Source organism: Pseudonaja textilis, chromosome 3, assembly GCF_049901715.1.
Source record: "Pseudonaja textilis isolate UNSWEBS1 chromosome 3, rPseTex1.2, whole genome shotgun sequence".
NCBI classification, from domain to species: domain Eukaryota; kingdom Metazoa; phylum Chordata; class Lepidosauria; order Squamata; family Elapidae; genus Pseudonaja; species Pseudonaja textilis.
Genome location: NC_141992.1, coordinates 33,863,051 through 33,890,858, shown reverse-complemented (window position 1 = coordinate 33,890,858; position 27,808 = coordinate 33,863,051). Strand labels below are relative to the sequence as shown.

Sequence of the window (27,808 nt, the reverse complement as noted above, 5' to 3'; positions counted from 1 at the left end):
TTTCCACAGACATATAATTAGAGATTCCTTATTGGCTAATTGGAACAAAATTTTAAAAAATTATTTAAAAATCCCAATCTGGATCTCAATGATGGAGGCAATGATATGTCCAAATAATCTAGATCTTAATAAAATGATAAAATACAAAGACCTTCTTGATGCGCAAGGAACTTTAAAATCATGGCAAGATCTCCAAGAACAAGGACTACAAGTAGACTGGTGGGCTTATTTGCAAATTCAAAATAGATATAGCCAGGACAAGAAAATTTTTGGAATTTACACTAAGACACAACAATTACATAAAATCCTATTAGGTCCAGATAAAAAAAATATAACTAAATTTTACAATTACTTATTAGAGGTGGAATTAGAAGACGAAGTAGTCAAAGGCAACATGATAGCTTGGAGCAGAAACATAGGACGTAGCATTACATTATTAGAATGGGAAAAGGTCTGGACAAGGAATAATAAAATTACAAAATCAGCAACATATAAAGAAAATGCCTATAAAATGTTTTATAGATGGCATCTTTCACCCTTGAGAATAGCGAAAATGTCTCCTAACATGAATCCGAATTGCTGGAAATGTAAAAAGAAACAGGGAACAATCTTTCACATGTGGTGGTCCTGCACTGAAGCCCAAAGATACTGGCATAGAATAAAAAAATGGTTAGAGGAAATAACGGCAGAGCAAATTGAATTAAAACCAGAATTCTTATTGGGGATACTTAATAGACAAATTTCTAAAAAAGACAAATATATAATACTGCACATCCTTACTGCAGCCAGAATAACCTTTGCACAGTGTTGGAAACAAGCAGATATTCCAACAGAGGAAATGGTTATTCAGAAGATAACAGCCTGTGCAGAGATGGATAAATTAACCTTAGCACTTAAGGAAAAAGAAACATCAGAATATTAAAGAAGCTGGGTATGCTGGTATGACTGGATAGACAAAAATAGAAAATATATTAGTAAACAATGTAAAATGTAAAAGAGGTAGTAATTATATATTCGCAATAAGGTGTATTTGTAAATATATCACCAATATTGATAACAAACAAGGAACCATAGACTGTCGATAGTAGAATGGTTAGTTTTTAATCATTTTCTTTTTTCCTTTTTCTTTTTTTTCTGTGTGTTGTGTATGTGTTTGTTTGATATTTTAGTTCTATAATCAATAAAGTTTTAAATTTATAGACACAAGAATTTTAATAGTATGTAAATAAATTAATTACACATCATCTTGAACAGGCTTCTAAGTGTTAATGGATTTCATTTTGATTTTAACTTTTGTTTTACGTCTTTATAATAAACCACAGAGAATTTGGTACTTACTACAAAAAATGTTTGTCGGTAGTCTTCAACTTACTCATGTCTGTTCAAAGTTATGAAGCGCTGAAAAAAATAATTCGGAACTACTCACAACAGTTGCAGTGTCCCCATGTGATCATGATTCAAGTGCTTGGAACTTTCACACATTTATGACAGTGTCCCACAGCCATGTGATCACCATTTATGATATTCCCAGTGGGCTTCTGACAGGCAATTTCAATGGGGAAGCCAACAGAGAACATCACATGCCATGATCGTATGTTTTGCTTAATGACCATGGTGATTCAATTAACAATAGCCAAACTCGATTGCGTCATGTAATGTATCGTGACATTTTTTGCCTTTGTGGAACCAGGATGGGTGTGGCCTACATGTGATGCATCCGGCCCGCGAATCACCAGTTTGGCACCCCTGCTTTAGAAGATTGTTATAAAGGTTTAAGTTAAGTCTTTTGTCTATCCAAGAATTTAATTCAAAAGTGAAAGAGATCATATTTATTCAAAACATTAAAAGGGTATATTATAAATCAGTGTATATAAAAATAACATTGTAACATATGTAAGATGTTATAAATATGTTTTTTAATGAAAAAGATTTAAAAATAATCTGACCTGTAATGCAGAACAGTCATGGCACCTATTGAGTGAGTTTTCAAAAGCAATTTAGAGGGTCACAAAAGTATTTTAAAAACACTGTGTTTTTAATCCTTTGAGTTTTAAAAGAAAGTATGAGAGAATAAGAGGAATCTTGTCAGTCATGCAGCCCTATTGTACAAGGAAAGCAAAAAAGAAGCATAGAAAGAGAACATAAAATAATGTATTGTTAGGAAAAGCTATTAGGTAGATAGTACAGATACATGCTGATTCAGAAGAACAGTATCTTTTGTGGAAACATCAAAAGAATCTCTACTGTATCAGGCATATTTTATTTTCATCTTAAGACAGTAGACTACCTGAACTCTCAATTAGTGGTTCACGAATTACAGTTTAGGTATCTTTAGTACATAAAATACATCCTTTGAGTATTTCAAAATGACAGGACATGATTTTCTGCTCTTAACTGTTGTTCCAAAAGTATCTGTAACGATATATGTATAAGCATCCTTAAAGTCTACAAATGTGTTTGCAATATATGACAGTGAAGGGAAAGATAAGAAGCTAATGATTTCTTGTTTACCAGGACCCATTATTTGTGGTGCTGAGAAAAGTACTGTAGCTTGTTTTTCTTAATGTCTTTTAGCTTGCAGCTGTAATAGGAATCCAACAGAATTTTAGCAGGTTTTAAGAATCCAGAGTCTCTCTTTTATTTAAGTTAAATAATACATGTGTCTTAGCAAGATTTTTTAAATGGTAGACAGCTGCTGAGCCACGAGACAACACTTCAAAATATTCCTACATAGTTTTACCTATTATAGTAATGATTAGTGTGCACAGTTTTAATGTGAAGCCTAGTAACATTATTGTATATTTTGAAACACATGAATAACAAAACTGGAATGTTTTACTTTACTGTTAGTATTTCTACTAAATAGACATTTGCTTCTAATGCTAATACTATTCCATTGACATTCAGTAAGGAGAAAATCTTATGTAAGGCATCGTACTATAATTAGATTTCCAGGTGTCAGCCAGGCTTCTCGATGAAGAGTATATTTAAATAAATAAAAAACCCTACACTTGATGAATTACCAAACAAAAAGACTTAATGGACTCAAGCAATTCCCAGATTAGAAATACTGAGTCAGTTTTATTATACAGCTTGCTATGATTTATAGGCCCTTAAAAAGGCAAGCAAGAACATTTATGCACATTTTAATATATCAAAGAGAAAGAATTTAAAAAATAAACTATTAAAAATAAACAGCCATCATATTGCTCTTTAGTATTTATTGTTTGGAGAAAACAGTTGTATATAATAAACAGACAATAATGAATAGATAAATGACAAATTGCTTTACTTTGTGGGCCAGAGCAAATGTAGAGCAAATACAATTTCAAGTAATATGACTAAGGAGGAACTTACATTTTTGTACCTTTCATACTATTTCTGTTTAAACAGCTTGTAAATGAAATAAAGAGTTATCAAATTATTTTAGACTTCATTTGTATAGAATTTCTGAAGCTTACTAAATTCCACTACATACTTAACATTCAGAAATTTATTTTTTTACCTACAACGGATTTATTTATTTATTTGCTTGTTTATTTGATACCATAGTATATTTAATACCATAGCCAAGATTGAGATAGAATTTAGAATTTTACCTCTAATTTAAAAACTTAAACCAAAATTAATGCCAAAGTAAGAGCTAAAATCTCACAAATATTTGCATTGCTTTTGTTGTACTGTTTTAATGCAGCTGAATGTGGTTCCTTCTCCCTCGAGCCGCTCGGGGCATCCAGAGTGGGAGGTGCTTCAGACTCCTCTCTGACAGGCTGAGCTTGAATTGAGGAACGCTCCTCCTCCTCCACGTGACTCCACGCAGCGTTCCCCAGTTTTTGCTCAGCCTCGGAGAGACAGGCTGTTCTTAGTGCAGGCTCCTTGGCTGACTCAAGATTTCTTCCGATTTCTTCCTATTTCACCTCAAACACAGGTTTGATCTTCTCCTTTTAGCCCCTGCGCAAAGGGTAGTGACCTAGGGGAGCATTCCTCTTGCCCCTAGGGGCTTAAAGTGGGCGGGATCACAGCGCTTTCGCGCTAACCCCCCCACCGCTGATTCGTCCTCTCTGCCTCTTTCTACGCCGCCTCCTTAGCGGCTCGTTATTTGCGCCCAGAAGCGCCGCTGGTTTTCCCCCCACCTCGAACGCCGATCGTTCAGGAAGGGCTAAACTCCTCCTGCACGGCCCCTCTCGGGGCGCTGAGCTAGCCGGAGGAGTGCCCTTTTCCGTCCCGAGAGGCCCCGACGCTTTCTCAGCTCGCAGCCGCCATTTTGGGCACCGCCCCGTGGTCGGGCACCATTTTGTGTTATTAAGGAAAGCTGCGGTCGACCTAGTACTCACCGGACCCTTAGGGTCACGCTTACGGTCCTCTACAACTGCTATACCTGACCAGTTAAGCACATTGTTGGCCTTCCCGCAGCCTCACTCGGGGCGAAGCGCAGCAGTATCCCCCCCCTCCAGTTTTTGTCTGGAGGACAGCTGCTAGAGGCCCTTCTACTCCTGGCCTCAGGCGTTCATTTGGCTAATTTGGACAATCATTAATCTTGATTAGCTCTCGTTTTCCTTTTTGGTACAGTTATACTACTTCAACCTATTTAGTTCTGATATATATATATATATATATATATGTATATGTATATGTATATGTATATGTATATGTATATAAAAAACAAATAATAATAATAATAATATTATTTAAAAATATAAAAAATATCAAATAAGACTTATCAAATAAGATATTAAAAAAATACATTTATATAATACATATATATACTGTATATATGTATACATTTCAATATATCTTTATTATTGTTATCATAGAATGTATTAAAATTCCAAAAGGGGGTGCGGGCCAGCTCAAAGGCCACCCGGCCTTTGTTGTAGGCCGAACCCTAGGCAAGCCAACCGCCTCTAGTGAATTATATACACTTATTACCTCTTAAAATGGCAGATGACAATTCTTCTAAACGCCCTTCTCTGAAGGCTAAATCGAAGTCTCACCATTTGCGCAGGCAGGCTAAGGAACCTTCCAAGGCCTCCCAGAGGGATGCTTTAAGACGCCATAAGGCGTTGGAGAAGGAATTCTATAGGCAATCCAGGGAGTCATGTTCGGTGCCTCCAGCCCTCCCACCTTCCACTCCCTCCACCTCTACTCAACCCTCTCCTCCTCCAGACCTCTCTTCCCGATCCAGGCGCAGCTCACCCCAGGGTCATCAGGCCCCGGGATCATCGACCAGGCGGACACCCGAAGCCATCTTTACTCCTAGGGCCGCTGGTCTGCGCCAAGAGGAACCTTCTACAGTAGAGCTTCCAGCACAAATGAGAGCATGGATGGAACTGGCTATCCACCAGGGAATTGCGGAGGGCCTACAACAAATGTCCAGACCCGGCTTCTCCCCAAGGGCCCCCGAGCACGAGTCTCTCTCTGTCAGATCCCTTCCAAGATTGGATCCTCCTATCAGTCAGGTACTCTCACAGAAGGATAGCCCTCTTCCAGAAAGGGAGCAGGAGGAGAAGGAAGGGGGCTTTGGTCATTTCAGGGAGGAGGAGGAGGAACTCGAATTGGGATTATCCCATTACAGTGAGCCCCTATCTGAGGCGGAGCCAGTGGAGGGGGAAATGTCGGAGGATGAGGGTCTTACCCCCGATCAACCCGCATTCATGGGGCTGTTCAAGCCACACCTGTACAAATCCCTTCTGTTTAAGGCAAAAAACATCTCTGGCCTATTCACCCAGTCTCCCTCTGCCCCCCCCATCGGAAGGCCCAGAGGATTCCATCTTTAAGCAGCCGGTGGTAGAGGCCGAGGTCATTCCGGCCCCGCCTATTTTTTCCGACCTGGTGGCAAAGCAGCTGGCTTTCACAGGGGCACCCCCCGCCCTATCCAGCCAGGATAAGAAATTCTTCAACGTCGACTCAGAATTTTCTAGTCTTCTAAATACCCCCGAGGTTGATGAGCCCATTGTTGGCCTAGCATCCTCCTCCACCCCCACTGAGGCTTTGGAGGCTCTGAAGCTCGAGGACAAGCAGGCGGAACTGGCATTGCGCCGGGTTCACCAATTCGACACTTGGGCCATTAGATCGGCCATGGCCGCCTCCTTTTTCACCAGGTCCTCAATCCAGTGGCTTCGTCAATTAAGACAACACGTCCACTCCTCTAACGTAAGAGCATACCAGGATATAGCTAAGCTGGTGGCTGCAGCAGAATTCTCAGCCGACACCACCTACCAGTCGGTGAAGTTCTCCACTAGAGCCATAACTTCACACGTCACAGCCTGCTGCCTGCTCTGGCTCAAACCCTGGCAGGGGGATGTTAAAAATAAAGTCAAACTTGCCACTGCTCCCATTAAGGGAGACAAATTATTCGACCCAGCTCTGGAACCCCTGCTAGTCGAGGGCCGCAGCAAGAAAAAATTTCTCCCTTTTTCAGAGGTCAGAGTCAAGAGTCCCTCAGCCCTTTCGGAGAGGTTCATTCTGACCCTTCTTTCAACTTCCCTTCCCGCCTAGGTACCCAAGACCCCCCTCTTTCCGACCATCCCAACCCCAGGACCGAGCTGATTCGGGCGACAGGAGTAGAAGGGGCGGCAGCTACAAGAGACCCTTCAGGGGATCAGGAGGAAGACCCTTCCGTCATCCCAGTTAGACCCCATTTCCCACTCCCCATTGGCGGACGTCTCAGACATTTCGCTGACCAATGGGATTCCTCTACCTCCGATGCCTGGGTTAGAGACACTATCAGGTTCGGTCTCGCCCTTGAGTTCCACTCCTCCCCCTCTGACTTTTTCAGGACATTCCCCCCCCTCAAGGGACCCCACCAAACGCAAATTGATGGATTCCGCCATTCAACATCTCCTCGACATTCAGGCCAACCCGTCCCACCCACTCAACGAGGATGGGGATTTTACTCCCACCTCTTCGTGGTACCCAAGCATTCTGGTGGATGGAGAGCGATCTTGGACCTAAAAAGTCTTAATCGTCACTTAATCCATCGCAAGTTCAAAATGCACACCTTGCAGTCTATCCTCCTGGGTACCAGACAGGGGGACTGGCTATCCTCTATAGACCTTTCGGAAGCATACCTACATATCCTAATCCGGCCCTCCCACCACAAATTCCTCAGGTTTTGTTACAACAACCACCACTTCCAATATGTAGCCCTCCCATTTGGTTTGGCATCAGCCCCGAGGACCTTTACCAAGGTTCTCACTGTGCTAGCGGCTCACCTCAGGAACCTTTCCGTACGCCTCCACTGTTACCTGGATGATATCCTCATCCTATCCCCCTCCAGACGCCAGGCAGAGAGAGACACCAGGGCTACTATCTCTGCTCTTCAGGCACACGGGTTCCTTATAAACTGGCAAAAAAGCCAGCTGGCTCCATCCACTCGAATTACTCACTTGGGGGCTGTAATTGATTCGATCACAGAAAAGGTCTTTCTCTCTTCAGAGAGGTTCCTCAGTATCCAGAAATCTGTCAAACAGATTAGGCGGTCAAAAAGGGTAACTCTATTAGACCTCTCCAAATTACTAGGTAAGATGGTCTCATGCATTTCCATTGTTCCCTGGGCCCGTTTTCACAGCAGATCCCTCCAGTGGTTCCTGCTCCCATTTCAAAGATCTGGCAGAAGCAATTCGAAATCCAGGGTCGAGGTACATCCAAAGGTCCTCATGTCCCTCCTCTGGTGGTCCAATCCCGCCATCAACAAAGGCCATTTCTTCAAAGAGCCCCAGAGGCCCACCCTCACCACAGACGCCAGCCTATCTGGATGGGGCGCTCACGTCAACTCGCTCACGGCACAGGGCAAATGGTCGAAGATAGAACAAAGATGCAACATAAACTGGCTGGAACTTCATGCCGTCCACCTGGCCCTGCGCAGCTTCCTCCCTCAGGTACGCGGACGTCATGTCCTCATTTTCACGGACAACTTCACGGCCAAAGCACACATCAACAGGCAAGGGGGCACCCAGTCTATTCAGTTGATGAGAGAGGCTGAGCGACTCTGTCGTTGGGCAGAGTCCAATCTCCTCTCGCTAATAGCAGAGCACATCTCAGGAGTTTCCAACATCCAGGCGGACTGGCTGAGCAGGGCCACGGTAGATGCGTCAGAATGGCGCCTCCACCCATCCCTGTTCAAGGAGGCGTCCAGGATCTTTGGCCTACCAGTAGTGGACCTTTTTGCATCCCCGACCAACGCTCAACTTCCAAGATTTGTCTCGAGATACCCGTCCCATGGGTCGGAGAGCCACAACGCTCTATGCTGCCCATGGCCTCCAGGGCTCCTATACACCTTCCCCCCACTAGCCCTAGTCCCCAGAGTGATCCAGAAACTAATCCATGAGAAGGCCGAACTGCTTCTGGTGGCCCCTTATTAGCCCAGGCACCTGTGGTTTGCAGACCTCCACAATCTATCTGTAGCACCACCCTGGAGAATCCCCCCGGACAGGATCTCCCTCTCACAGGGGCCCCTTCTACATCTGGATCCTCAATGGCTCCAATTAGCCGTCTGGAGGTTGAGCGGAACCGCCTGAGGAAAGAGAAATTCTTTAGCCAAGTATTTGACACCATTCTAGCCGCCAGGCGGCCCTCAACTACGCGGATCTACGATGCCACTTGAAATAGCTTCTGCAGGTGGTGTCAGAAATCCCAAGTTAACCCTCTCTCCCCCTCTATTGCTCAGGTCCTGGAATTCCTTCAAGAAGGCCTGCGCAAAGGACTTTCCCCTAACACCCTGAGGCGGCAAGTCACAGCCCTGACAACTGTTGTCTCTTGTGACAATTTTGGCTCCCTCTCCCACCACCCTCATGTTAGGGCTTTCCTCAGGGGAGCCTCCAACTTGTGCCGCCCGACTGTCCACAGGTTCCCTACCTGGGACCTCAATAAGGTCCTTACTTTGCTCACAAAGCACCCCTTTGAACCTCTGAGAGAGTCCTCCCTTCAGTTCTTAACATTCAAGGTGGTGTTCCTGGTGGCCATTACATCGGCCCGGCAAGTATCGGAAATCACAGCCTTATCAGCCAGAAAGGACCTCTGCGTTTTCCACGCCGACCGGGTGATCCTTCGACCCGACCCTACCTTCCTGCCCAAGATCAACTCCACTTTCCACAGGGCTCAGGAACAAGTTCTCCCTAACTTTTGCCCCAGACCCTCACGGGACAGGGAAATTCTTTGGCACACCCTGGATGTGAGACGGGCCCTGCGCATCTACATTAAGTGCACTCAACCCTTTAGGAGATCGGAATCCCTATTCCTTTCCTTTCAGCCCAAGACTTTGGGTCACAAAGTATCCCCTTCAACTATCGGCCGCTGGATCAGGGCAACCATCTCCAGATGCTACTTATAACAAGCCCTGCCTGCACCCAGTGGAATAACAGCACATTCCACCAGGAGTGCGGCTACTTCGGCAGCCTGGGCCACCCAGGCTCCAGTCACTGACATATGCCGGGCCGCCACCTGGGCTTCCCCGTCTCCCTTCATTAGGCATTACAAGATAGATGTATATGCCTCAGCTGAGGCATCGTTTGGCAGAAGAGTCCTACAAAGGGTCATCGAAGACCCGGAGGGGCTTCCGAACCAGACGGAGTCCCTCCCGTAGAACCGCCAAGCTTTGGTATGTCCCACTCTGGATGCTCCGAGCGGCTTGAGGGAGAATGGGCGTTGGTTCTTACCTGACACGCCCCTTCTCGGCGAGCCATGAGGAGCATCCAGCCCCACCCTATTTTCTCCATCTGGTGGGAATCTTGTTTTGGCCAAGGATCCACTAGTGGTTAGGATGAGTACATAGATTTTTCTTCTCGTCCTCGCAAAACTGGGGAACGCTGCGTGGAGTCACGTGGAGGAGGAGGAGCGTTCCTCAAAAGCTCAGCCTGTGAGAGAGGGGTCTGAAGCACCTCCCACTCTGGATGCTCCTCACGGCTCACCGAGAAGGGGCGTGTCAGGTAAGAACCAACGCCCATTCTACATTGTATTACGCAAGCTGTACTTTGGGTGATTTGAGAATCAGGCCAACCTATGGCACTTATACCATTTTTGCTAATTAAGATGCCAGATCAGTTTCCATTATTTCTCAAACTTCAACCAGAAGTATTATCTGCATTGGTCATTGACCCTTCTAATGTTTCCTAGCATTCATTAAAGCTGGGTGAAATAAAGTTGGAAAATGTCTTCCTTTTCAGGAAGTCCCACAGTAGCAAATAGTTTAGAGGCATGGTTTATTTTTACAGGCTGAAGCATGTTTGAAAGTTTTTTATTTATTTATGAATGCTGAGGAAATGCTTGTGATCTATAAACGTACAGAGAGGAATGTGCAGATAACTATTTGATTTGAAGTAACTGAAGTTTTGTTCAGGAATCTGGTTCATAATTAAACTCTCTTGTTTCTCTAGTAGATAAATGTGTTACTAAATCATTAAAACAAATTAGATTAACTGAAATATTAGGCATAGATAAAAAATAATCTCTTTTCATTTCACAAGAAAGCTTGACAGCTGAGTATATGTGTGTTAAAGACTGATTATTTAGCTAAATTTTCAATTTATGTTTATGCTAGTGAAGTTTGTATTAAATTCAACACTTTTAAACTAAAGTAGTAACATATTTGGATAAAGAGAATAGGCAGTTATCTTAGAAAACATCTGTTGCTAAATCAGTGGAAAACAATTTGAGATGGTATCAAAATGCATTTCTTAAGATGACAGAGAATGAAAATAATCAAATGCATGTTAAACTATGTATTGCTATAGTTTAACATGCAGGGAATATTATACCTGGCATACTAAGGAAAAGCCCCTGTCCAGGTAACTTAAGATTTTATATGCTTCATTTATTTTATAATCTTCTCCATCCCATGCTTCTGAGTGACTTGCAATCTCTCTCTGTCTCCCTCTTCCATCCCCCTCCAAGGTTGAAAACTCAAATAAAGAAATGCTGCCTATTTGAGAGAATTTAAACAATTGTTTATTACTTCCAAAGATAGCAGAGTCCAGGGAGACACTATCGCACAGACAAACTGATAACAACCCAAGATTACATAGGTCTTATGTAAAAAGTTGATCAAACAACATTTGAGTACATGCATATTGAATGTATGTATGTATGTATGTATGTATGTATGTATGTTTTTTAAAGTTTTCACAGGTACTTACATGTATGGTATTCAGCTTTGTTCGGGTATTTTCCCACGTCATTATAGTTGTGCTTTTAAAGTTGTAGCAACATTTCGGCAGAATCTCATCTGCCATTATCAGGCTTCTGTATTGTGTTTGTCTGAAGAAAGGTTGCTACAACTTTAAAAGCACAACTATAATGACATGGGAAAATACCCAAACAAAGCTGAATACTGTGTGTGTGTGTGTATACACACATGCATACATGCATACATACATACATACACATACTAATTGGAAACTCCCACAAGAATTGCTTTATAATATATAAGGAAAAAAAGATAATTCTGAGAGGAAGTAGGTATCAATCATTGTGTGAAAGCATTCTTTGAAATGCAGCAGCACAACTTTTCTACACTGGAAAAGATAAGAACACAACAATGTATCCTTGAATCTACTGCCTGCATTCTAGTCATAAATCATATAAGCATATAGTAACAAATCAACAGAAAAACTAGAATTTTCAGCTGTAATTTTCTTACAGCTACAACCGAGAGAGTAAATGCAACACCAGTTTGAAAAGATTATTAGTACAATTATTCAAGCTAAATTCTTATTCCAAATAACTGGACAAAATATATTATTCCAAATATACAGACAAACTATAGCAACCAGCCCCCAAGAAGTGACCTTTGCCATTTCTTTCTAGACCAGTTTCCAATCTGTTTTCCAGGACCACCCTATGAAATGCAGCTTGCAAGAGTTCAACATTTAATTTCATTTCCTCATGTCCAGTTCTCCACTGAATTATTGTTCAATGTGGGTTTTTTTCCTGATTGAATGGGTCCATTTTCTTAAGCAGAACACTTAGAATATAATTTTGTAACAGCCAGGAATACTTGTGGTGCATCAAAAACAATTGTCAGCACTCAGGGGAACAAAGGACGTGAAAGAAAACTATGGAGATCAAGAAGATCAGCATGATATTAAAGAGTTGCTGGGGTCTGGATAACTATCTTAGAATGGTACTCTTCTACCAGACTCTTCTATTGGTCTGTCACTTAGGAACCTTTGGCCTAGTTCTCACAAATATGAGATGAAGAGATAAGCCTGTGTTCCAAAATGAACCAACTAAGTCTGCTGATGAGAACACATGAATTAATATTTTTCATATTAAATAAAATTTTCATGTTGGGAAATTCTGTAATCTTTTTATATCCTTATGAATAAAATTTTCCCCCAAAATTATTTTAAGGTATAACTTTATCTGCCTTTCAGCATTCATAAGGCCTCATGTTTTGCCTAGACCAGGGGTCGCCAACCTTTTGGACCTCAGTGACCACCAAACTTATAATTTTAAATCCCAGGGACCACTAACCAGTTCTGTGAGTGTGGGTGAATTTGTGGGTGTGGCTTGGTCATATGACTGGCTGGGCATGGCTTGCATGTAAATATTATAAGTATTTACATAAATATTGATTTTTTTTTATAAAAAAGAGCAACTTTTACCCCAAATCAGGCAAAGCAGGTGGGCAGATTGAGTTGCTCACAGAATCAGTGATCTATCTATCTGCCATCGGCTAGCTCAGTCTGTCACATAAAATTTACTAGGAAGCAAACTCATAAAATTAACTCACAACACATGTATGTAAATATTGATTTTTTATATATATAAAAAAACAATTTTTACCCAAAATCAGGCAAAGCAGGCAGGCAGATTGAGTTGCTCACAGAATTATTCAGTGATCTATCTATCTGCCATCAGCTAGCTCAGTCTGTCACATAAAATTAGCTTGCCATGAGTCTGCACTGGATAATAGAACCTTCAGTTCTAAGGGAGGTTCGGCTGTACTTAAAAGCAGAGCCGAAGACCTAAAGACTAGCTAGAAAGCAAGAAATCCAACTATTTCCTGCTTCCTAAATAATCTAAATCTTCTGGCACAGCAGAACAGCTAATGGTCGGAAAAATAGCAATTTAGCAGGCAAGTTTGCTGGGTAAGGAGTGGGCAGGGAGGGTTCCCGCGGGCCATGTGGGCAGCACAGCCTTGTGTTTCTGCGCAGCCTGGATTAATTGCTTTGGGGGGGTGCTCTGGGGTGAGATTTCTCTGCGGCCTACCAAAATTTTCTAGCAGCCCACCAATGGGCTGAGGTCCACTATTTGGTGACTGCTGGCCTAGACTACTGGTTCTCAAATATTTTGGACTTGGGGATCTTTGCAGCCCAAAAGAGCTGAGTTTATATCTTTTGATAAGGTAGTTACATGTTATAAATTAAAATGGAGTAATCTTAAAATATTCCTTTATTTGACTTGATGGACCTGTGAAAGAGTCCCGGGAACTCCCAAGGATCTCCAGTCCACGCTGGCAACTGCTGGTCTACATCATTGCTGGAACACCAGCTCTTTTTTTGAAAGTTAATTCAGGCTCTACTTAAGTGCAATGAGCTCTCCAAGGTCCTGAGACAGCTTTGCTCTGCCAAGTCCAGTCCTTTTGTTGATCTTAGAAGTACAGGTACCAGCTTTAGTGAATATTTTTTTAGTTCCTCAGCTGAGCCAAGACAATAATAAACTTTTCAAATAAGATGCTGCTGTTTTGATCTGTAAAAAGGCTGCTTCTTCCTTTGAAACATGGATTTACTGGATTTTGTGGACAGTTTTTCAGAATGGTATAGTATCTTTTCTCGATTATATACTAGATTTATTTCTGGGTTATCGGTAGTTTGCATGTATTATGTTAACAGTAATAAAACAAGATAATATACACAGCAAGTATATTTATAGATCCTGTTTGAGTTCTTGCAGACTCTGAGAATTCATGTCTCAGAGCAGCTGAAAATGTATTTTAGTTTAGTTTATTGTCATTGCACCTCGTACAACAAAATCAAACACCATCTTCAGTGCACATCATGACCATGAAAATAAACACAAAGACACTTCCTTCACACTCCACACATTAACCGAAAACACCCAACACCGCATCAACACTGCACTATATAGTAGAATTCAAAAGAGCCACTGCCCTGGGATAGAAGCTGTTTTTCAGCCTATTTGTGCTTGTTTTTTATTATTCTGTACCGTCTGCCAAATGGTAATGGTTCAAAAAAAGAGTTCCCAGGATGGATCTTTGAGAATGTTTTGAACTTTCGTAAGGCAGTGGGAGCTATAAAGCTCTTCCAAAGAGGGGAGAGGGCAACCAGTGATCTGGGAAATTAAGAAAAATACCGTGTTTCTCCAACAATACGACCTCCCCCAATAGGAAGACCCAGCATGTTTTCTAGGCATAAAATGAAATTAAGCCCCCCCCCAAATTTAGGCCTATTTTAAAACATGCAAAATGGGGGGAAGGGTGGGGGGACTTGCCGTTAGGAGCTCCCCGCGGGCAGCAATTCCTCTCCACCAGCTGCTCCTAATGGACGATCATGGCAGAGCGTGGAGAGCTCCCTACTCCTGCCAAGCACCTTTGCGGCAGACCCAAGACCTTCAGCACCCGCCGCTGTTGATTTCCCTTCTGCCCATGCTGCCACCGCGTTTGGAGCACCACTGCTGTTGGAGCACCACTGCCGTTTGGAGCTGCCGCTTCTGCACTTGGAGCTGCCTCTGCATTTGGAGCTGCCGCTTCCATGTTTAAAGCACTGCTGCTGTTTGGAGCTGCCGCTTCCGCGTTTGGAACCCCACCACTGTTTGGAGCACTGCCGCTGTTTGGAGTTGCCATGCCTGCATTTGGAGCTGCCGCCGTGTTTGGAGCTGCCGCTTCCGCGTTTGGAGCACTGCCGCTGTTTGGAGCATAACTGCCATTTGGAGCGCCGCCGCCACTCCAAACACGGCGGCAGCTCCAAACACAGAAGTGGCAGCTCCAAACATGACGGCGATGCTCCAAATGGAGGCGGCACTCCAAATGGCAGCGGCACTACAAACACGGAAGCGGCAGCTCCAAATGTAGCGGGGGTGCTCCAAATGGCGGCAGTGCTCCAAATGGCAGTGGCACTCCAAACATGGAAGCGGCAGCTCCAAACGTGGCGGCGGAATGGGCAGAAGGGAAAGCAACAGCGTCGGGTGCCAAAGGTCTTGGGTCTGCAGCAAAGGTGTTTGGTGGGAGTAGGGAGCTCTCTGCGCTTCGCCATGATCACCTGTTAGGAGCAGCTGGTGGCAAGGCTGCCCATGGGGTGCTCTAGATGAGGATGCAAGGGGGAGAATTAAGTCACCCCCAAAAAGACAGCCTAGCCGTTTTTGGGGGGCTCAAAAAAATATAAGACCTGGCCTTATTTTATGAGAAACACGGTAATAGGAGCTCAGACTATAGTTAGAGATTGTGGCTCCTCTTACATGAAGAAACGAGAAGGAGAGAGACGCAACCCATTAGCCTAAATCAGAAAATCAACTCCAGAACTATTTTATTAAGATAGTATAATAACAAAATCTTGTGACTGCTTTGCCTTCCCTCTTTCTTATACGCTAGTGAGTTTGGGGGGAGCCTATCTGAGTTGCTTCCAATCAAGTTGCTATCTTGATTCTTGGAACTTAAATAATGTTTCAGCCCTCTTTGCTTATGAAATAGTTGTTGCATATTTCTGTCTTGGGAGAATAGGAGCCACTTGATCATCCCCTCAGAGATGTGTTTGGATTAAAGTTTATTATTAACATCTTTGACACTTAGCTGGACTGACATTGAACTTGGATTGGTCTTCAGATAAGCTTTTTTCAGTTGGTTAGAGCCGATAGGCAGACTCTGTTTGCTGTTGGACAGTGTGACTGTGACTGATGCATTCCCAGAGTATTGGATGCGCTGGGATATTTTGCAGATGGAGGAATGAACCTGAGATAGCATAGGCGGTTAAAATCATCCACTATGATTTGGCAACCTTATGAGGCTGGGAGGGTTATCTGTCTATTTGGATGCTTGGCAGTGGACAGAGCTAGAAACTGGTTAGAGGATGAATCAGCTAATGGATCAGGCTGGAGGTCAGGCCACATCCATAGACCAATGTGTTTGCTATCCTTCTGAACCTGTGCTAGTGTTGACAAAGGATGGATGAGTGCAGACTGGGGTTGCACCAGGTTTGCTGCCATATTGGCTGCATTTGTGATCTTGGTGTTGATTGCCTCTGTTGAGTTTCATCTCTTTGCTGCTGATCTCCATCATGTAAGCAGATGACTGCATGGAACTTTCCAACTGGAGTGGCCAACCAGGACTTTGGGACTTGGATTATTAATGGGTGGGATGGATAGCAACAGACGGCAATCTTCTGTGGACTCCCTTCTCCCCCCCTTCCCTCTTCAGAGCCTTTCTCTGATAGCTCAAAAGCTTATTTTCCTCTCAACTTCGTCTGTCAGCTAAGTGCTTTGTTTGTATGTTTCCCCCCCTTAGGCCGAGTGCCTAGGAAAGGGATTAACTGGGAGGAGTGGATGAGAAGAGGTCTGTAACCAATGGGTGAGAATGGCTGGGGAGGGGCCCCTCAGATATTAAGCTGAATATATCTTTATATGTTTGTGTATGTGCTTTGCTGAGGGGGGCAAGGGTGCTAAATGCCTGTGAGTACTGGGAGCGAGTAAAGCTGAAGCATCTCAGAATGCTTGGTTTTCTCCTCTCTGGGATAACTGTAAGTGGTTATTATGGGAGATCCTGGGCCTTTGAAGTTGGGGGCTTTGGAGGAGAAGATGCCATGATCACTGGGGGGGACATGGAGGGCCATAATACTGTGGTGGTGATAGACATGGGAAGATCTGGTGGGAAAGGAGTGAGCTGCTCCAGGGAACACAGGACCAATGTTTTATACCTGTTTTGCATTCCAGCTCCTTCGTCTCAGTCCCAATACTGTCTGAGGCCCTGGATTCTGGATGTTTCTCTTAAATGTCAGGTCAGGTTGTAATAAGGTCTCCTTCATCTGTGATTGGCTTGTGGTTGAAAGGGCCAATATGGCATATAGTACTGAGGCTAGACCTTGAAGGGAGGGAGTGTCGGGCTACAAATGTAGCCATAGCCCAGAAGCTAGGACAGGGATGGTGGTACGGCAATTGTCATCTGATAATTGTTTACATCTTTCAGGGAAGTGTTCTATAGGTTACTGGATGTGAGACCCTGTTCATTAAATTTGGCTCTAGTGATCAGTTGGGATTATTGCTGTTGTACCAACCTCCCTGCTGCAAAGCAATCTACCTGCCTGAGCCCTTTGATTTCATCTCTGGGTTGATGGTGGAATTCCTCAGCCTTACGTTCTTGGGAGACTAATATGGCTCCCCTGGAAGTAGGATTTACGGTATCTCAAGAATACTTTTTCCATACACAAATATGATCATTTTCCTCAATGAATCAATGAACATACATTTTTAAATCTGGGTTTTCTTAATTTAGATTTAGAGCTTCTGTGAAGAACAGATCATATTTTATGTCACATTTATGCAGAAATATTGAAAATTCAAAAAGCTTCAAAAGCTATTAAGGACTACTACATCTTCAGGTTTTTTTTATCCTGGGAATTATAGTACATCTTTAGTGAGTAACCATTTTATGAACTTCATATCCCAGAATTGGGGAAAGTAAATGAGAATTCATTCCTATTTTCAACTGACAAAGTAAGAGTTCTTGATAAAGATACAAATTAATTCAAAATTAATTTGAATAAGTAATCCCAATGCTATCCAGACCTCTTCTTAAATTTCCTTTTAAACTCTGTGAATTTTCTTGAGGCACTGGGAACAGAAGACCAAGATCATTTCTGATTTATTCACCCTGGTTGCAAAGTTCTACAGTTCTTTGGACTTTGTGATCTGTGTATGGAATTTTCCGCAGCCATCTGTTCCCTGTCCCACAATTATGAAGGACATAGATGAATTACAGTACCAAATGCTGTTTGCTATGCAGTATTCAGTCTGCTTCCATATACATATATGTCCCCTTGTACTGACAGCTGTTGCCCTCATACTTAGACCATGGAGTATACTTATTCCACATGTCACCAAACTAACTGACTGACAAAAAAGCATTTCTAGTGCTGAATCTCAGCCACAAGATTAAAGTTCATGATTTGCATGAGGTATTCAAAAAATTATACCATGGGTCATTTCATCTTTCAATAGAAGTGAATATATGTAGCTCAGAGTTGGACTGTGGAGTCCTTGGTGCTCTCTGAGCTTTGCTGTTGTCTTGAAGATGTTTCATTACTTGATATAGTAACATTATCAGTACTAGTAAGTGTGAGGTTTTATCTCTGTTTATATATAGTAGCTTCCCCTGCTAGTATTGGTCAGGGTGCAGTTTTCTCCTTAGGAATTCCTTTGTTAGGATTTGCCATGGGCTTGATTTTTTTGTCTCCTGTTAACTTCTGTTTATCTGGACATTGGTGCTGAAATAATAAAATTTGTTTGAGTAAGTGAGCTATCAGTGATGCAGGGTGGGTGGAGAAGAGTGTGTGAAACCTGTTGGGCTAGCAAAGCAGCCCCAATGCCTTTGGGGACTCGGCAAGGCAGGATGGGGCAATAGGTGAGATGGCATGCTGCAGTGTTTCTGTGGTCAGTTGTAATAGTGAATGATCACAGAGGTGGTACAAGAAATGTAACTTTGGAATAGGGTCATAAGTACCTTTGGGAAGTCTGTTGTAACTTTGGATCATCAGTAACTGACCTGTCATAACTCATGAACAACCTGTATTAGAATGCAAGAATCACAAATTTAACAATTCTTCAGATAGCAAACATCACTAATACAGTGAACTTGATTCCAAGTCTGCAGTTTATCATGTGTTTACCTAGCACACCATTTCTTGTTTGGGTAAGCATTAGGCTTTGCAGGGTGATGAGAAAAGCTCATTGCAGGGATATTAATAGTCTTTTGATCATCGTACTCCTTTATCTGGATTATCTTCTATATTAAGGATTCCCTCTGAGTCATTGTACTCTCCCAAATGCTTATTCTTCCCCTTGACAAATTATTTCCTTCTCTAGGTGGCTAATATGTTTATGACTTCACCAATATGGTTCGGTATAAACAAATCTTCCACAAAAGGGGTCACTCAGAGGCAATTTTGTCAAAAAAAAATTGTCACCTCCCTTTTGCAAAAGTCAACAAGGTTCTGAAATGAATCACATCCTGGGCTGCAGGGAACTGAACTCCTAAAGCAGTCCTGGGATCCATTGAGATTGATTAGATGCCTGAGGTGACCCATTTGAATTGACTCTAGTAATCATCAGTCTCCCTGGATAAGTAGCACTCCTTTGCATCAAGGTTTATGCAATACAGGGCTACAAATGGATACAAGTCAATCAGTGCTTAATAACTTAAGTGTATTATCCAATCAGGGCTCCTGGTTTATATAAGTTTCAAAAATAGAGACACACATTCCAAGATGGAGTTTTTGTATATTTATGAATGTATAAAGGAATTGTTTACATTGTTTAAGAAGTAAAAAGTATTCTAGCTTATTCATTGCATGATAACATGTTTATTCCATATTGATATATTTTTGGAAAAAAGAAAGTTCTCCCGAACACAAGGTTTTCATTTTGGCTTTAGAAATTAAAAAAGTAAAACAAAGATATATAATGTTTTTGAAAATGAGCTAGGTATATGATGGAAATATGTAGGTTAGAAGAGTGAACGAAAAGGTGTTTTTTTAAATCGGTGATGAACATTTTTAGATCTGAATGTACTTTCATATTGAGCCAGCTTTTAGATTGATGTGAAATATAGCAGTTACACAATCAAAAGGTATATCGCCTGCCATTCTGCTCAAAAGAGACAAGCTCTTCTTTATGCCAAAAAGGGAACTAGAACTTTCCTATTCTAATTTGACAATATATAAATATTCCATTTGAAAATACTGTACTCCGTGGATTTTTTTTTTTTGTCTTGTTACTTTAACCTTCTTCTTAATACATTTTCCTAATAGTAATAGCAATAGCATTAAGACTTATACACCCCCCCTATAGTGCTTTGCAGTTTGCTATGTAAGTATTATTTGCTTATTGCCCCCAACAGTCTGGATCCTCATTTTACCAGTCTCAGAATGATGGAAGGCTGAGTCATCCATGAGTCCCATCATGCTCAAACTCCAGGCTGTCCGTAGCCTGCAATACTACTCTTTAATCACTGCGCCATCAGACTACCCTAATCCTAATCCTAACTTGTTTTTGAGTTAAACCTTGCTAATCAGAAGTTGTTTTTGAGTGTAACATTTTCCAATATGGACTGCTATTAGAAAGCAATAATTTTGATTAAGCCCTACTCCCTCTACTACAAAACAACCTTGCTTCAAAGTTATGGCTTCTGGTCATAGTGAGCTAGCCTCTTGCTATGCAACTCAATGCTGAATGGATTGTGAGTATCTTGCTTCAGCATGAGAATCAGGGGGCCTGCATCTACTCAGATTATCTATTTTGCTCAATTCCCCAGAAGATGGTATTTAATTGTGGGCTCTTGAAAGATGGAGCTGCAAAATGAAAGATGGAGCTGCAAAATGTTTCTATTATTCTATTAACCCTGCTCTGGACAATTAAATCTATTTTCTACTTAAACTGAGATCTGCCTTTTTTAGACTCTGCCAGAAAATCAACAGTTAATTGTGTCAAGATAAATTGCAAGATACTGTATAGACATTTATAGTTGCATGCTTCAACATTACTTTAGAGAGAAACGTTAGCTGGAATGAGCTAGCTTTACTTGACCAGTTTAAAGACCTTGTGCATGATGATCCATTTCAGAAAGGCACTCCAGATATCTTGGAGGAGATTATTCAGTGCTGCCTTATCCCTAGATGGACAGCAAGAAGAACTAAGGCAAACAGCTGATGAAAAGCTGATCTGTATTTCTTCTTTCTTTCACATCGGCTTTTTCAGTGGATTGTTATTGTTCAGTCACTAAATCATGTCTGACTCTTCCTGACTCCATGGACCACAACATACCAAGACCCCTGTGTTCCACTCTCTCCCAAAATCTGTCCAAATTCATGCCCAGTGCATTGATGACATTATCTAACTATCTCATCCTCTGCTGTCCCCGTCTCCTTTTGCCTTCATTCATTCCCAACATCAGGGCCTTTTCCAATGAGTCCTGTAGCTTCTTCAGTAGTCAACTACAGTATGTAATTGGAAGTAGTTGTCAATCATTGTCAGCTACAGAAAAACAACACAGAAGCTTGGTGGCTTACAAGCGAATCTTCACATCTCATCCTATCTTTATTGGAAGGAAGAAGAATTCAAAGTGGAATAGGACAATTGAAGTAGAACATCTGATTCTCTAGAAGAATAGCAATAGCTATAGGACTTCAATACTGCTTTATAGTGCTTTACAGCCCCCTCAAAGCGGTTTACAGAGTCAGCATATTGCCCCCAACAATCTGGGTCCTCATTTTTCCAATCTCAGAAAGATAGAAGGTTGAGTCAACCTTGAGCCTGGTGAGATTCAATCTGCCATATTGCAGGCCTCCGGCAGGCAGCAAAAGTAGCCTGCAGTACTGCACACTAACCAGTGTGCCACCAAGGCACAGAAGAAGAAACATCAAGATGCTAGGAAACAGCAGATTTCTGTATGCACTCCATCTTCAAAAAAATTTTCAGTACCCATAGAAACCTAATTTTTCCTAATTGGCCTTTCTGCCCCCAAAATGTCTTCAATACAGACATGGTATTCTTCCGATTAAAATCAGAATTCCAAATTTGGGGGGAAAACTGACAGGACAATTAATCAGTGGAACAACTTGCCTCCAAAAGTTCAGATAACAGATAATCAGAGTTGGAAGGGACCTTATTAGGTCATCTAGTCCAACCCCCTGCCAAAGCGGGAGACCCTACACCATTTCTGACAAATGGCAATCCATTTGTGGATTGGACAACTATTTGAACAGGAAGTTGGATTAAAAGACCTTCAAGATCCCTTCCAACTCTGCTATTATATTATTATCCTTCCATTAGATTCAGGGAGAATGGTCCTAAATTGGGCAAACTGCTTCACAGGAACAACTGAAAACTCTCCTGTCTGCAAATGCTTCTCAAGAAAGGGAAAAGTACTGCTGATGCATATTTTGTTGTTGTTCCAGACTGCCCTAAAGGTCAGAGTGACCAAAAGGTCTAGTAAGTTTACTTTTGGAGTAAAAAATTACCAGGCTACCCAAAGCATTTGAAATTGTTTCCTTTGTGTTCGAGCTTCAGGCAGACTAAGGAGGGTTGGATAGATCTGTTTAAATAATATGTCCAACAATTTGATTTTAGGTTCATGCTTTCCATTGTAAATAAAGGAAAATAATACACCAGTTTCGTAACTCTGGACGAGGCAGGGGGCAATATAAAAGCTGTTTCCATGAGTGCTGTGCTTGATCAAAAGTTTAGGTATGTAAATATTATAGATAGAATGCACATATCTTTGTGTAACTTCTAGTTAATATTTTTCTTGTTTTAAAGAAAGAACTTTCCTACATATTCATTGCCCTAGCATTCCAAACCAGTATAACCAACCAAGATCTCAGTTTTTGTGCAGATTCATGTGTAACAAAATATATTTTAATACACCTGAGTCTTTGCCATAAGCTATGCTAAAATATTCAATTAGTTATTCCCGTGATAGCGAAACTATGGCACGCATGCCACAAGTGGCACACAGAGCCATTTGTGCCAGCACGCGAGCCTCAGGCAAACTTACCTCACCGCGCATGCACACACCTCACAGCTGATTTTTCAGCTGGTTTGAGGCCTTTTTCAGCCTCCCAGAAAGCCCTTGCAGAGGCTTTTTCCAAGCTTCTTTGAGGCACAGTGCAGGTAAGGGGGTGGTGGGGGTGGATTGCACACACATGCATGGGGCGTGGGGGGGCGCATTGCATTCTGGGTGCTGGCATGCGATTGCACGTGTGCTAATGTGCGTGCAATTTTTGGCATAGGAGCCAAAAATGGTTAGCCACCAATGAGTTATTCTGTCAGTAAAATCATATGAGTTTCCAAAATTCAGGCAACTAGTGGACATGTCAAAATTAACACTTCGAAGGATATCAGTTTAAGAGGAGCCCAGTCAAAACCCATGTAGAAATGTGAATCTTAAACTTTCTTCCTAAACTCATCAGAAAATCTAATTATGTTGTTTTATGTCTATGTGTTTTGAAATCATATCTTAAGAATCCAAAACGTTGGTCTAGAATGTTAGTCTAGTAGACAGCAGTTACAAGCAGATAGACAGATGTTCTCAAGTTAAATTGTATAGCTTTTTAAAAATAGAATACATGTAGTCATTATTTAGTGACTGCCTCAGATACCAACAGAGTGATGAATAAGTACATTTGTGACCAATTCTTGCATTTATGACATTCACAAGTCAATAAAGCAATGAAAAACTGATAATAAACACAGTTGTAGTTTCATCTAATACTGCTTCACAATTCTCAATTTTCACTAAATATGGACTACATGTATTGGAGAAATAAATTTGTTTTTACTGTCATGTTTTATTATGGTTTTAGTGATTCAAATCTTCTCCATTCAAATCTATCAAACAGCAACACTTCCTCTTTAAAACAAAAACAAAGCAAAACAAAAACCAGCAAATGTGGCTTTAAGGAAAAACAAAGGAACTTTACACAACAAACCTCCAATACTTTACTACCTACACTATTTCAGTACCTCAAGACCAAATATTTATAGATAATGCTTTCTCTATAATAATTGATTTATCATATAATAGTATAACAATTGTTAAATGACCACTAATTTACTGATTCATTGAACTGATAGAGATTTAATACTGTATCATTGATTATCTAGTCGATTGATTGATTGATTGTAATAAGTTGATTGATTGATAGTAATAAGTTGATTGATTTTTAGTAATAAGTAACCTTACTTTGGATTTGTTCTCAAACTTATCAATTAGCATTTATTAATTACCAATATTCATTAAGTAACTGTCTACCTATCACATTAATTAGCTATTGTAATTGTTTAGTGTACTGTTGTCATTGACCATGCCAGCCAGAAACTCCAGAAACTCCAAATCCTCCACTACCAAACAACAACAAAAAATCTCTACCAATGACTTCCCAGACTCCTGTACATGCTTCAGATGTCTTAAAACCATCAATGAAAGGGAAAATAACATCAAATGCTACGTATGTGACAATCAAGCCCACCTTGCCGGCTTAAAATTAAACAAAGACGTAGCTGATCTCCTAAAAGCATCAGATACATTCCCTTGTCTATGTCCATCATGTTTTCCTAAGCTAAACAAACCAAGTAAACCAACTGACAGAGTTAATAGCATAGAATCACTCATGCACTCAATAGAAAAATGCTTAGCAACATGTTTTGAAACAATTATACAAGAAAGCCTAATTTCTCTTGGAAAAAAAATACAGCACTGATAAGCAACTACCTATCAGCTCAAAATCAAATCCCAACCCAACAAACACTATCACAACTACAACCAAAAATAACCACCAAACCACAACCACAAATAATTACTATCCCATCAAATAATTCCACAAATGATATCTCCTTACTCATCAGAGACACCATAGAATGTGATCAGAAACATCCAAATGCCATCTTATTTGGTCTTGAAGACACCAATGAATCAGATGTTATCACCAAAGCTTGTAATATCATAAGCAAGTCAAATACAACAAACATCTCTCCTGAAAATATCATTGAAATAACCAGAGATGGCCCTGGGTACAAATACAGTGACAGCTCTGTGACCCCAAAATTTTGTAGAGTTGTTTGCAAAAATGAGTCCTGCAAACGCATATTCATTCATACAATAAACACCATTGCAAAAACCAATCCCAACCACAAAAAGCTTCGTTCAAGACCAGACTGCAAAGGATCTGCTCCCGTGAACTCCGCAAGGAACTCAAAAGACATCTAGACAATGGAGAGAAGGATCTCTACATTGACTACCACGCAGATTGTATCAGAAGTAAGTCACACAACCCACAACTCCACATCCAACCCTACCTCATCGAACCCACCATCACTCAAAATTAGGCATGCACGCCCCTAACTACCTCAATTCCAACTACAACTGGCCTTAAATGCAAGCTACTCAGTGCAAGAAGCCTTGTGAATAAAATACCTGAATTTCTCCTCTTACTAAATATGGCTAAATTCGACATCATATTTGTCTGTGAAACATGGCTCAATGCATCTCTCCCTGACTCCATTACCACAGTAAGAGACTATCATGTTTACCAATCAGATCGTGAAATCCGTAGAGGAGGTGGTGTTGCTATCTTCTATAAAAAGTCCTTACATCTAAAAAACATCCAAGTTACCCAAGAGCTTGCTCTTCCTGAGACCATCGTCTGTGAACTGTCCTTAAATATCACATTTCAATTCTTACTATGTTACAGAGCCCCTGATTATGACATTGAACATGTAAACAAGCTAAATTCACTACTAACATGAGCAACATCCTGCCCACACACTTTTATCTTTCTTGGTGACTTCAATCTTCCTCATATTAACTGGACCCTAAACAAATGTAATACTGAACCCATACATGCAACCTTCTACAATACTGTAACAAACCTGGGACTGGAACAACTAGTAACCAATAATACTAGACTTAACAACTGCCTCAATCTCATCTTCTGCAATAATTTGAATTCAATTTACGGAATACAAATTAAAGAACCCTTTTCCAACAGTGACCACAGCATTGACTTTTGTCTCAACATATGTCCACACAAAAAAACAACACGATGTGATCCCCAATTGTAACTTCAAAAAAGGCAACTATGATCTTATAGACAACGATCTCTCATTCCTTGATTGGCAATTTCTCCACTGAGCCGAAGGGAGAATCGAGGATGAGGGTAGTCTCTAACCTCCTAGCTCTGCAGTCCGAGTTGAAAAACTGAGGACACACCTCCTGATAACGGTCCTCAGTTCTTCACTCAGTCTCAGCGTGTTCAGACCACCCTTTAAGGGCTCTGAATAGTTAGGATTGTAGAAGAATATTCACCCCCTGGATTAAGCTTTTTTTCACAGAGAGGCTTAGATCAGGTTTGGCAGCTAGCCGGCTTGCCGGTTTAGCATTTTCATTTTTTTCGTGCCTTTTTTCCGGTTTGCGCTTTTTTGCTTGTTATTTTAATTTTTTTAATTTCCTTGCTGGCGGACTGGGTTTTTTTTTCTGTTTTGTGCCAAAACTTGAGTGGAGGTGACCCTGAGAGCCCATGTGGCCTGGGATGGGGCGGGAGTCGGCGTCTTATTTAACTCACCTTCTCCTGATCCACTTTCCCTTGCCTGGGACAAGCCACAGCTGCCACTAAGCGCTTCTGTCCCTTTTCGGCAGCAGCGGCCATTTATTTCATTTGGGGACAATCTTACAGTTTGTCTCCAGGATTGTCCCTTGGGGGGGGTTCTGGTCATCGGGATTAAATCCTGACCCCCCCCATCCAGTTCCCAGACCACCGTGGAAGCTGCAAGATGCTTGAGTCTGCCTGATAATTGCAGTGCAGCCAGCGCCAGGCTCGCAAGCCTCTGACCTCTCAGAGTTTGCTGCAATTCAAAGAGTAAGCCATTTTTTCAACTTTTTTCCCCTGACTCGGCTTTTGAATTGCGGAGCTGGGCTGAGCTCACCACTTTGGGTTGCGCTAGCCTCCTGAAGTGGTGGACAGCTACTGTGGCTGTAGCTGACAGCTTAGACTGAATATTTTTTGTTTTGTTTTTTTACTTCTTTCTCCCCTTCTCTACCCCTGTCAAGCGACAGTTATTTTTGGCGGGCTCAAAAATGGCCGCCAAGGGAGCTGATCAAGAATTGTCAGTTCCTCAGCAGGGTAGAGAGAAGGCTGTAAAGGGATCTCCTAAGCCCAGGTCTGCAGGCAGCAGCTAGGATTAGAGCCAGGGCTCTAGCCCCTAAGAGACCCTCTAAGGCTGAGGATAGACAGGCCAGACGTAGACAAAAAGCCATAGACAAACAGTTTGGCAGGGCAGTGAGAGATTCCAGGAAGGCTGAAAACAGAGCCACCTCTCAAACTTTGCCTCCTCAAGATGACAGGCAGCCAGACCAACTGGCAGATAGGCAGTATATGACTGCCTGGTCTCCTGGGTGCTCAAGTACTCAGGATTTGCAGGGAAACCTCTAAATCAGAGCTGAGACCTCTCACAATTTTTCTGAGCCGCCTCAGGGGATCTTGATGGCAGCACCTGCAGACCAAGTCTCCAGCAGAGCCAGACCTATGCCTGCAGCCACCTTTACACCTAGAGCAGCTGGCTTACGACTGGAGGAGACCCAGATGCAAGAAATGCCATCCTTCATGAGAGCCTGGATCTCCCAAACAATAAGACAGGAATTTCAGGCAGAGGTCAACCAGCTGCGCCAGCTGTCTTATTTGGACACTAACAGAGGAGTCCTGCAGGAGCAGGGGCAGGCTTCTGCAGAACAGCCGATCCACTTCAGAGAGCGCTCAACCTCCCCTTCAGAAAGCAGCCAAATTTATGGCTCCGAGAGGGACCTCCTTCCAGAAAGGGATTTTTCGGATAAGGAGTCACAGATAGCAGGTCTCCCCTCCTTTAAGGGCCTTTTCCAGCCAGCTCTTTTCAAGACTCTGCTGGTTAAGGCCAAGAGCATGGCTCATCTCAAAAAGGACACGGTCACTCAGGACCTTCCCACGGAGGGAGAGGATCAGGAGGATTTCCTGTTCACTGAGAAAGCATCTGTGGTGGACACTGTACCTGTGCCCCAGATGTTTCTGAACCTGATCATAAATCAGTGGGAGTCCCTTAGGATGTACACTCACCCCAG

The 27,808-nt window shown here is 42.1% G+C and overlaps 1 protein-coding gene across 2 annotated transcripts in view; it reads left to right on the top strand.

Moving 5' to 3' along the window:
* LOC113434480 (rho GTPase-activating protein 39-like) overlaps positions 1-27,808 on the top strand; it is an 89,208-nt gene that overhangs the window by 29,443 nt on the left and 31,957 nt on the right. Inside the window, exon 2 of one of the 2 annotated variants that reach the window (XM_087929204.1) lies at positions 22,291-22,407. The exons of the other annotated variant lie outside the window; for it this stretch is intronic. Within the exon in view, the coding sequence (XP_087785330.1) occupies positions 22,379-22,407 (29 nt within the window). The 5' untranslated portion in view covers positions 22,291-22,378. The remainder of the gene's footprint in view (positions 1-22,290; positions 22,408-27,808) is intronic. 2 annotated transcript variants of the gene reach the window in all.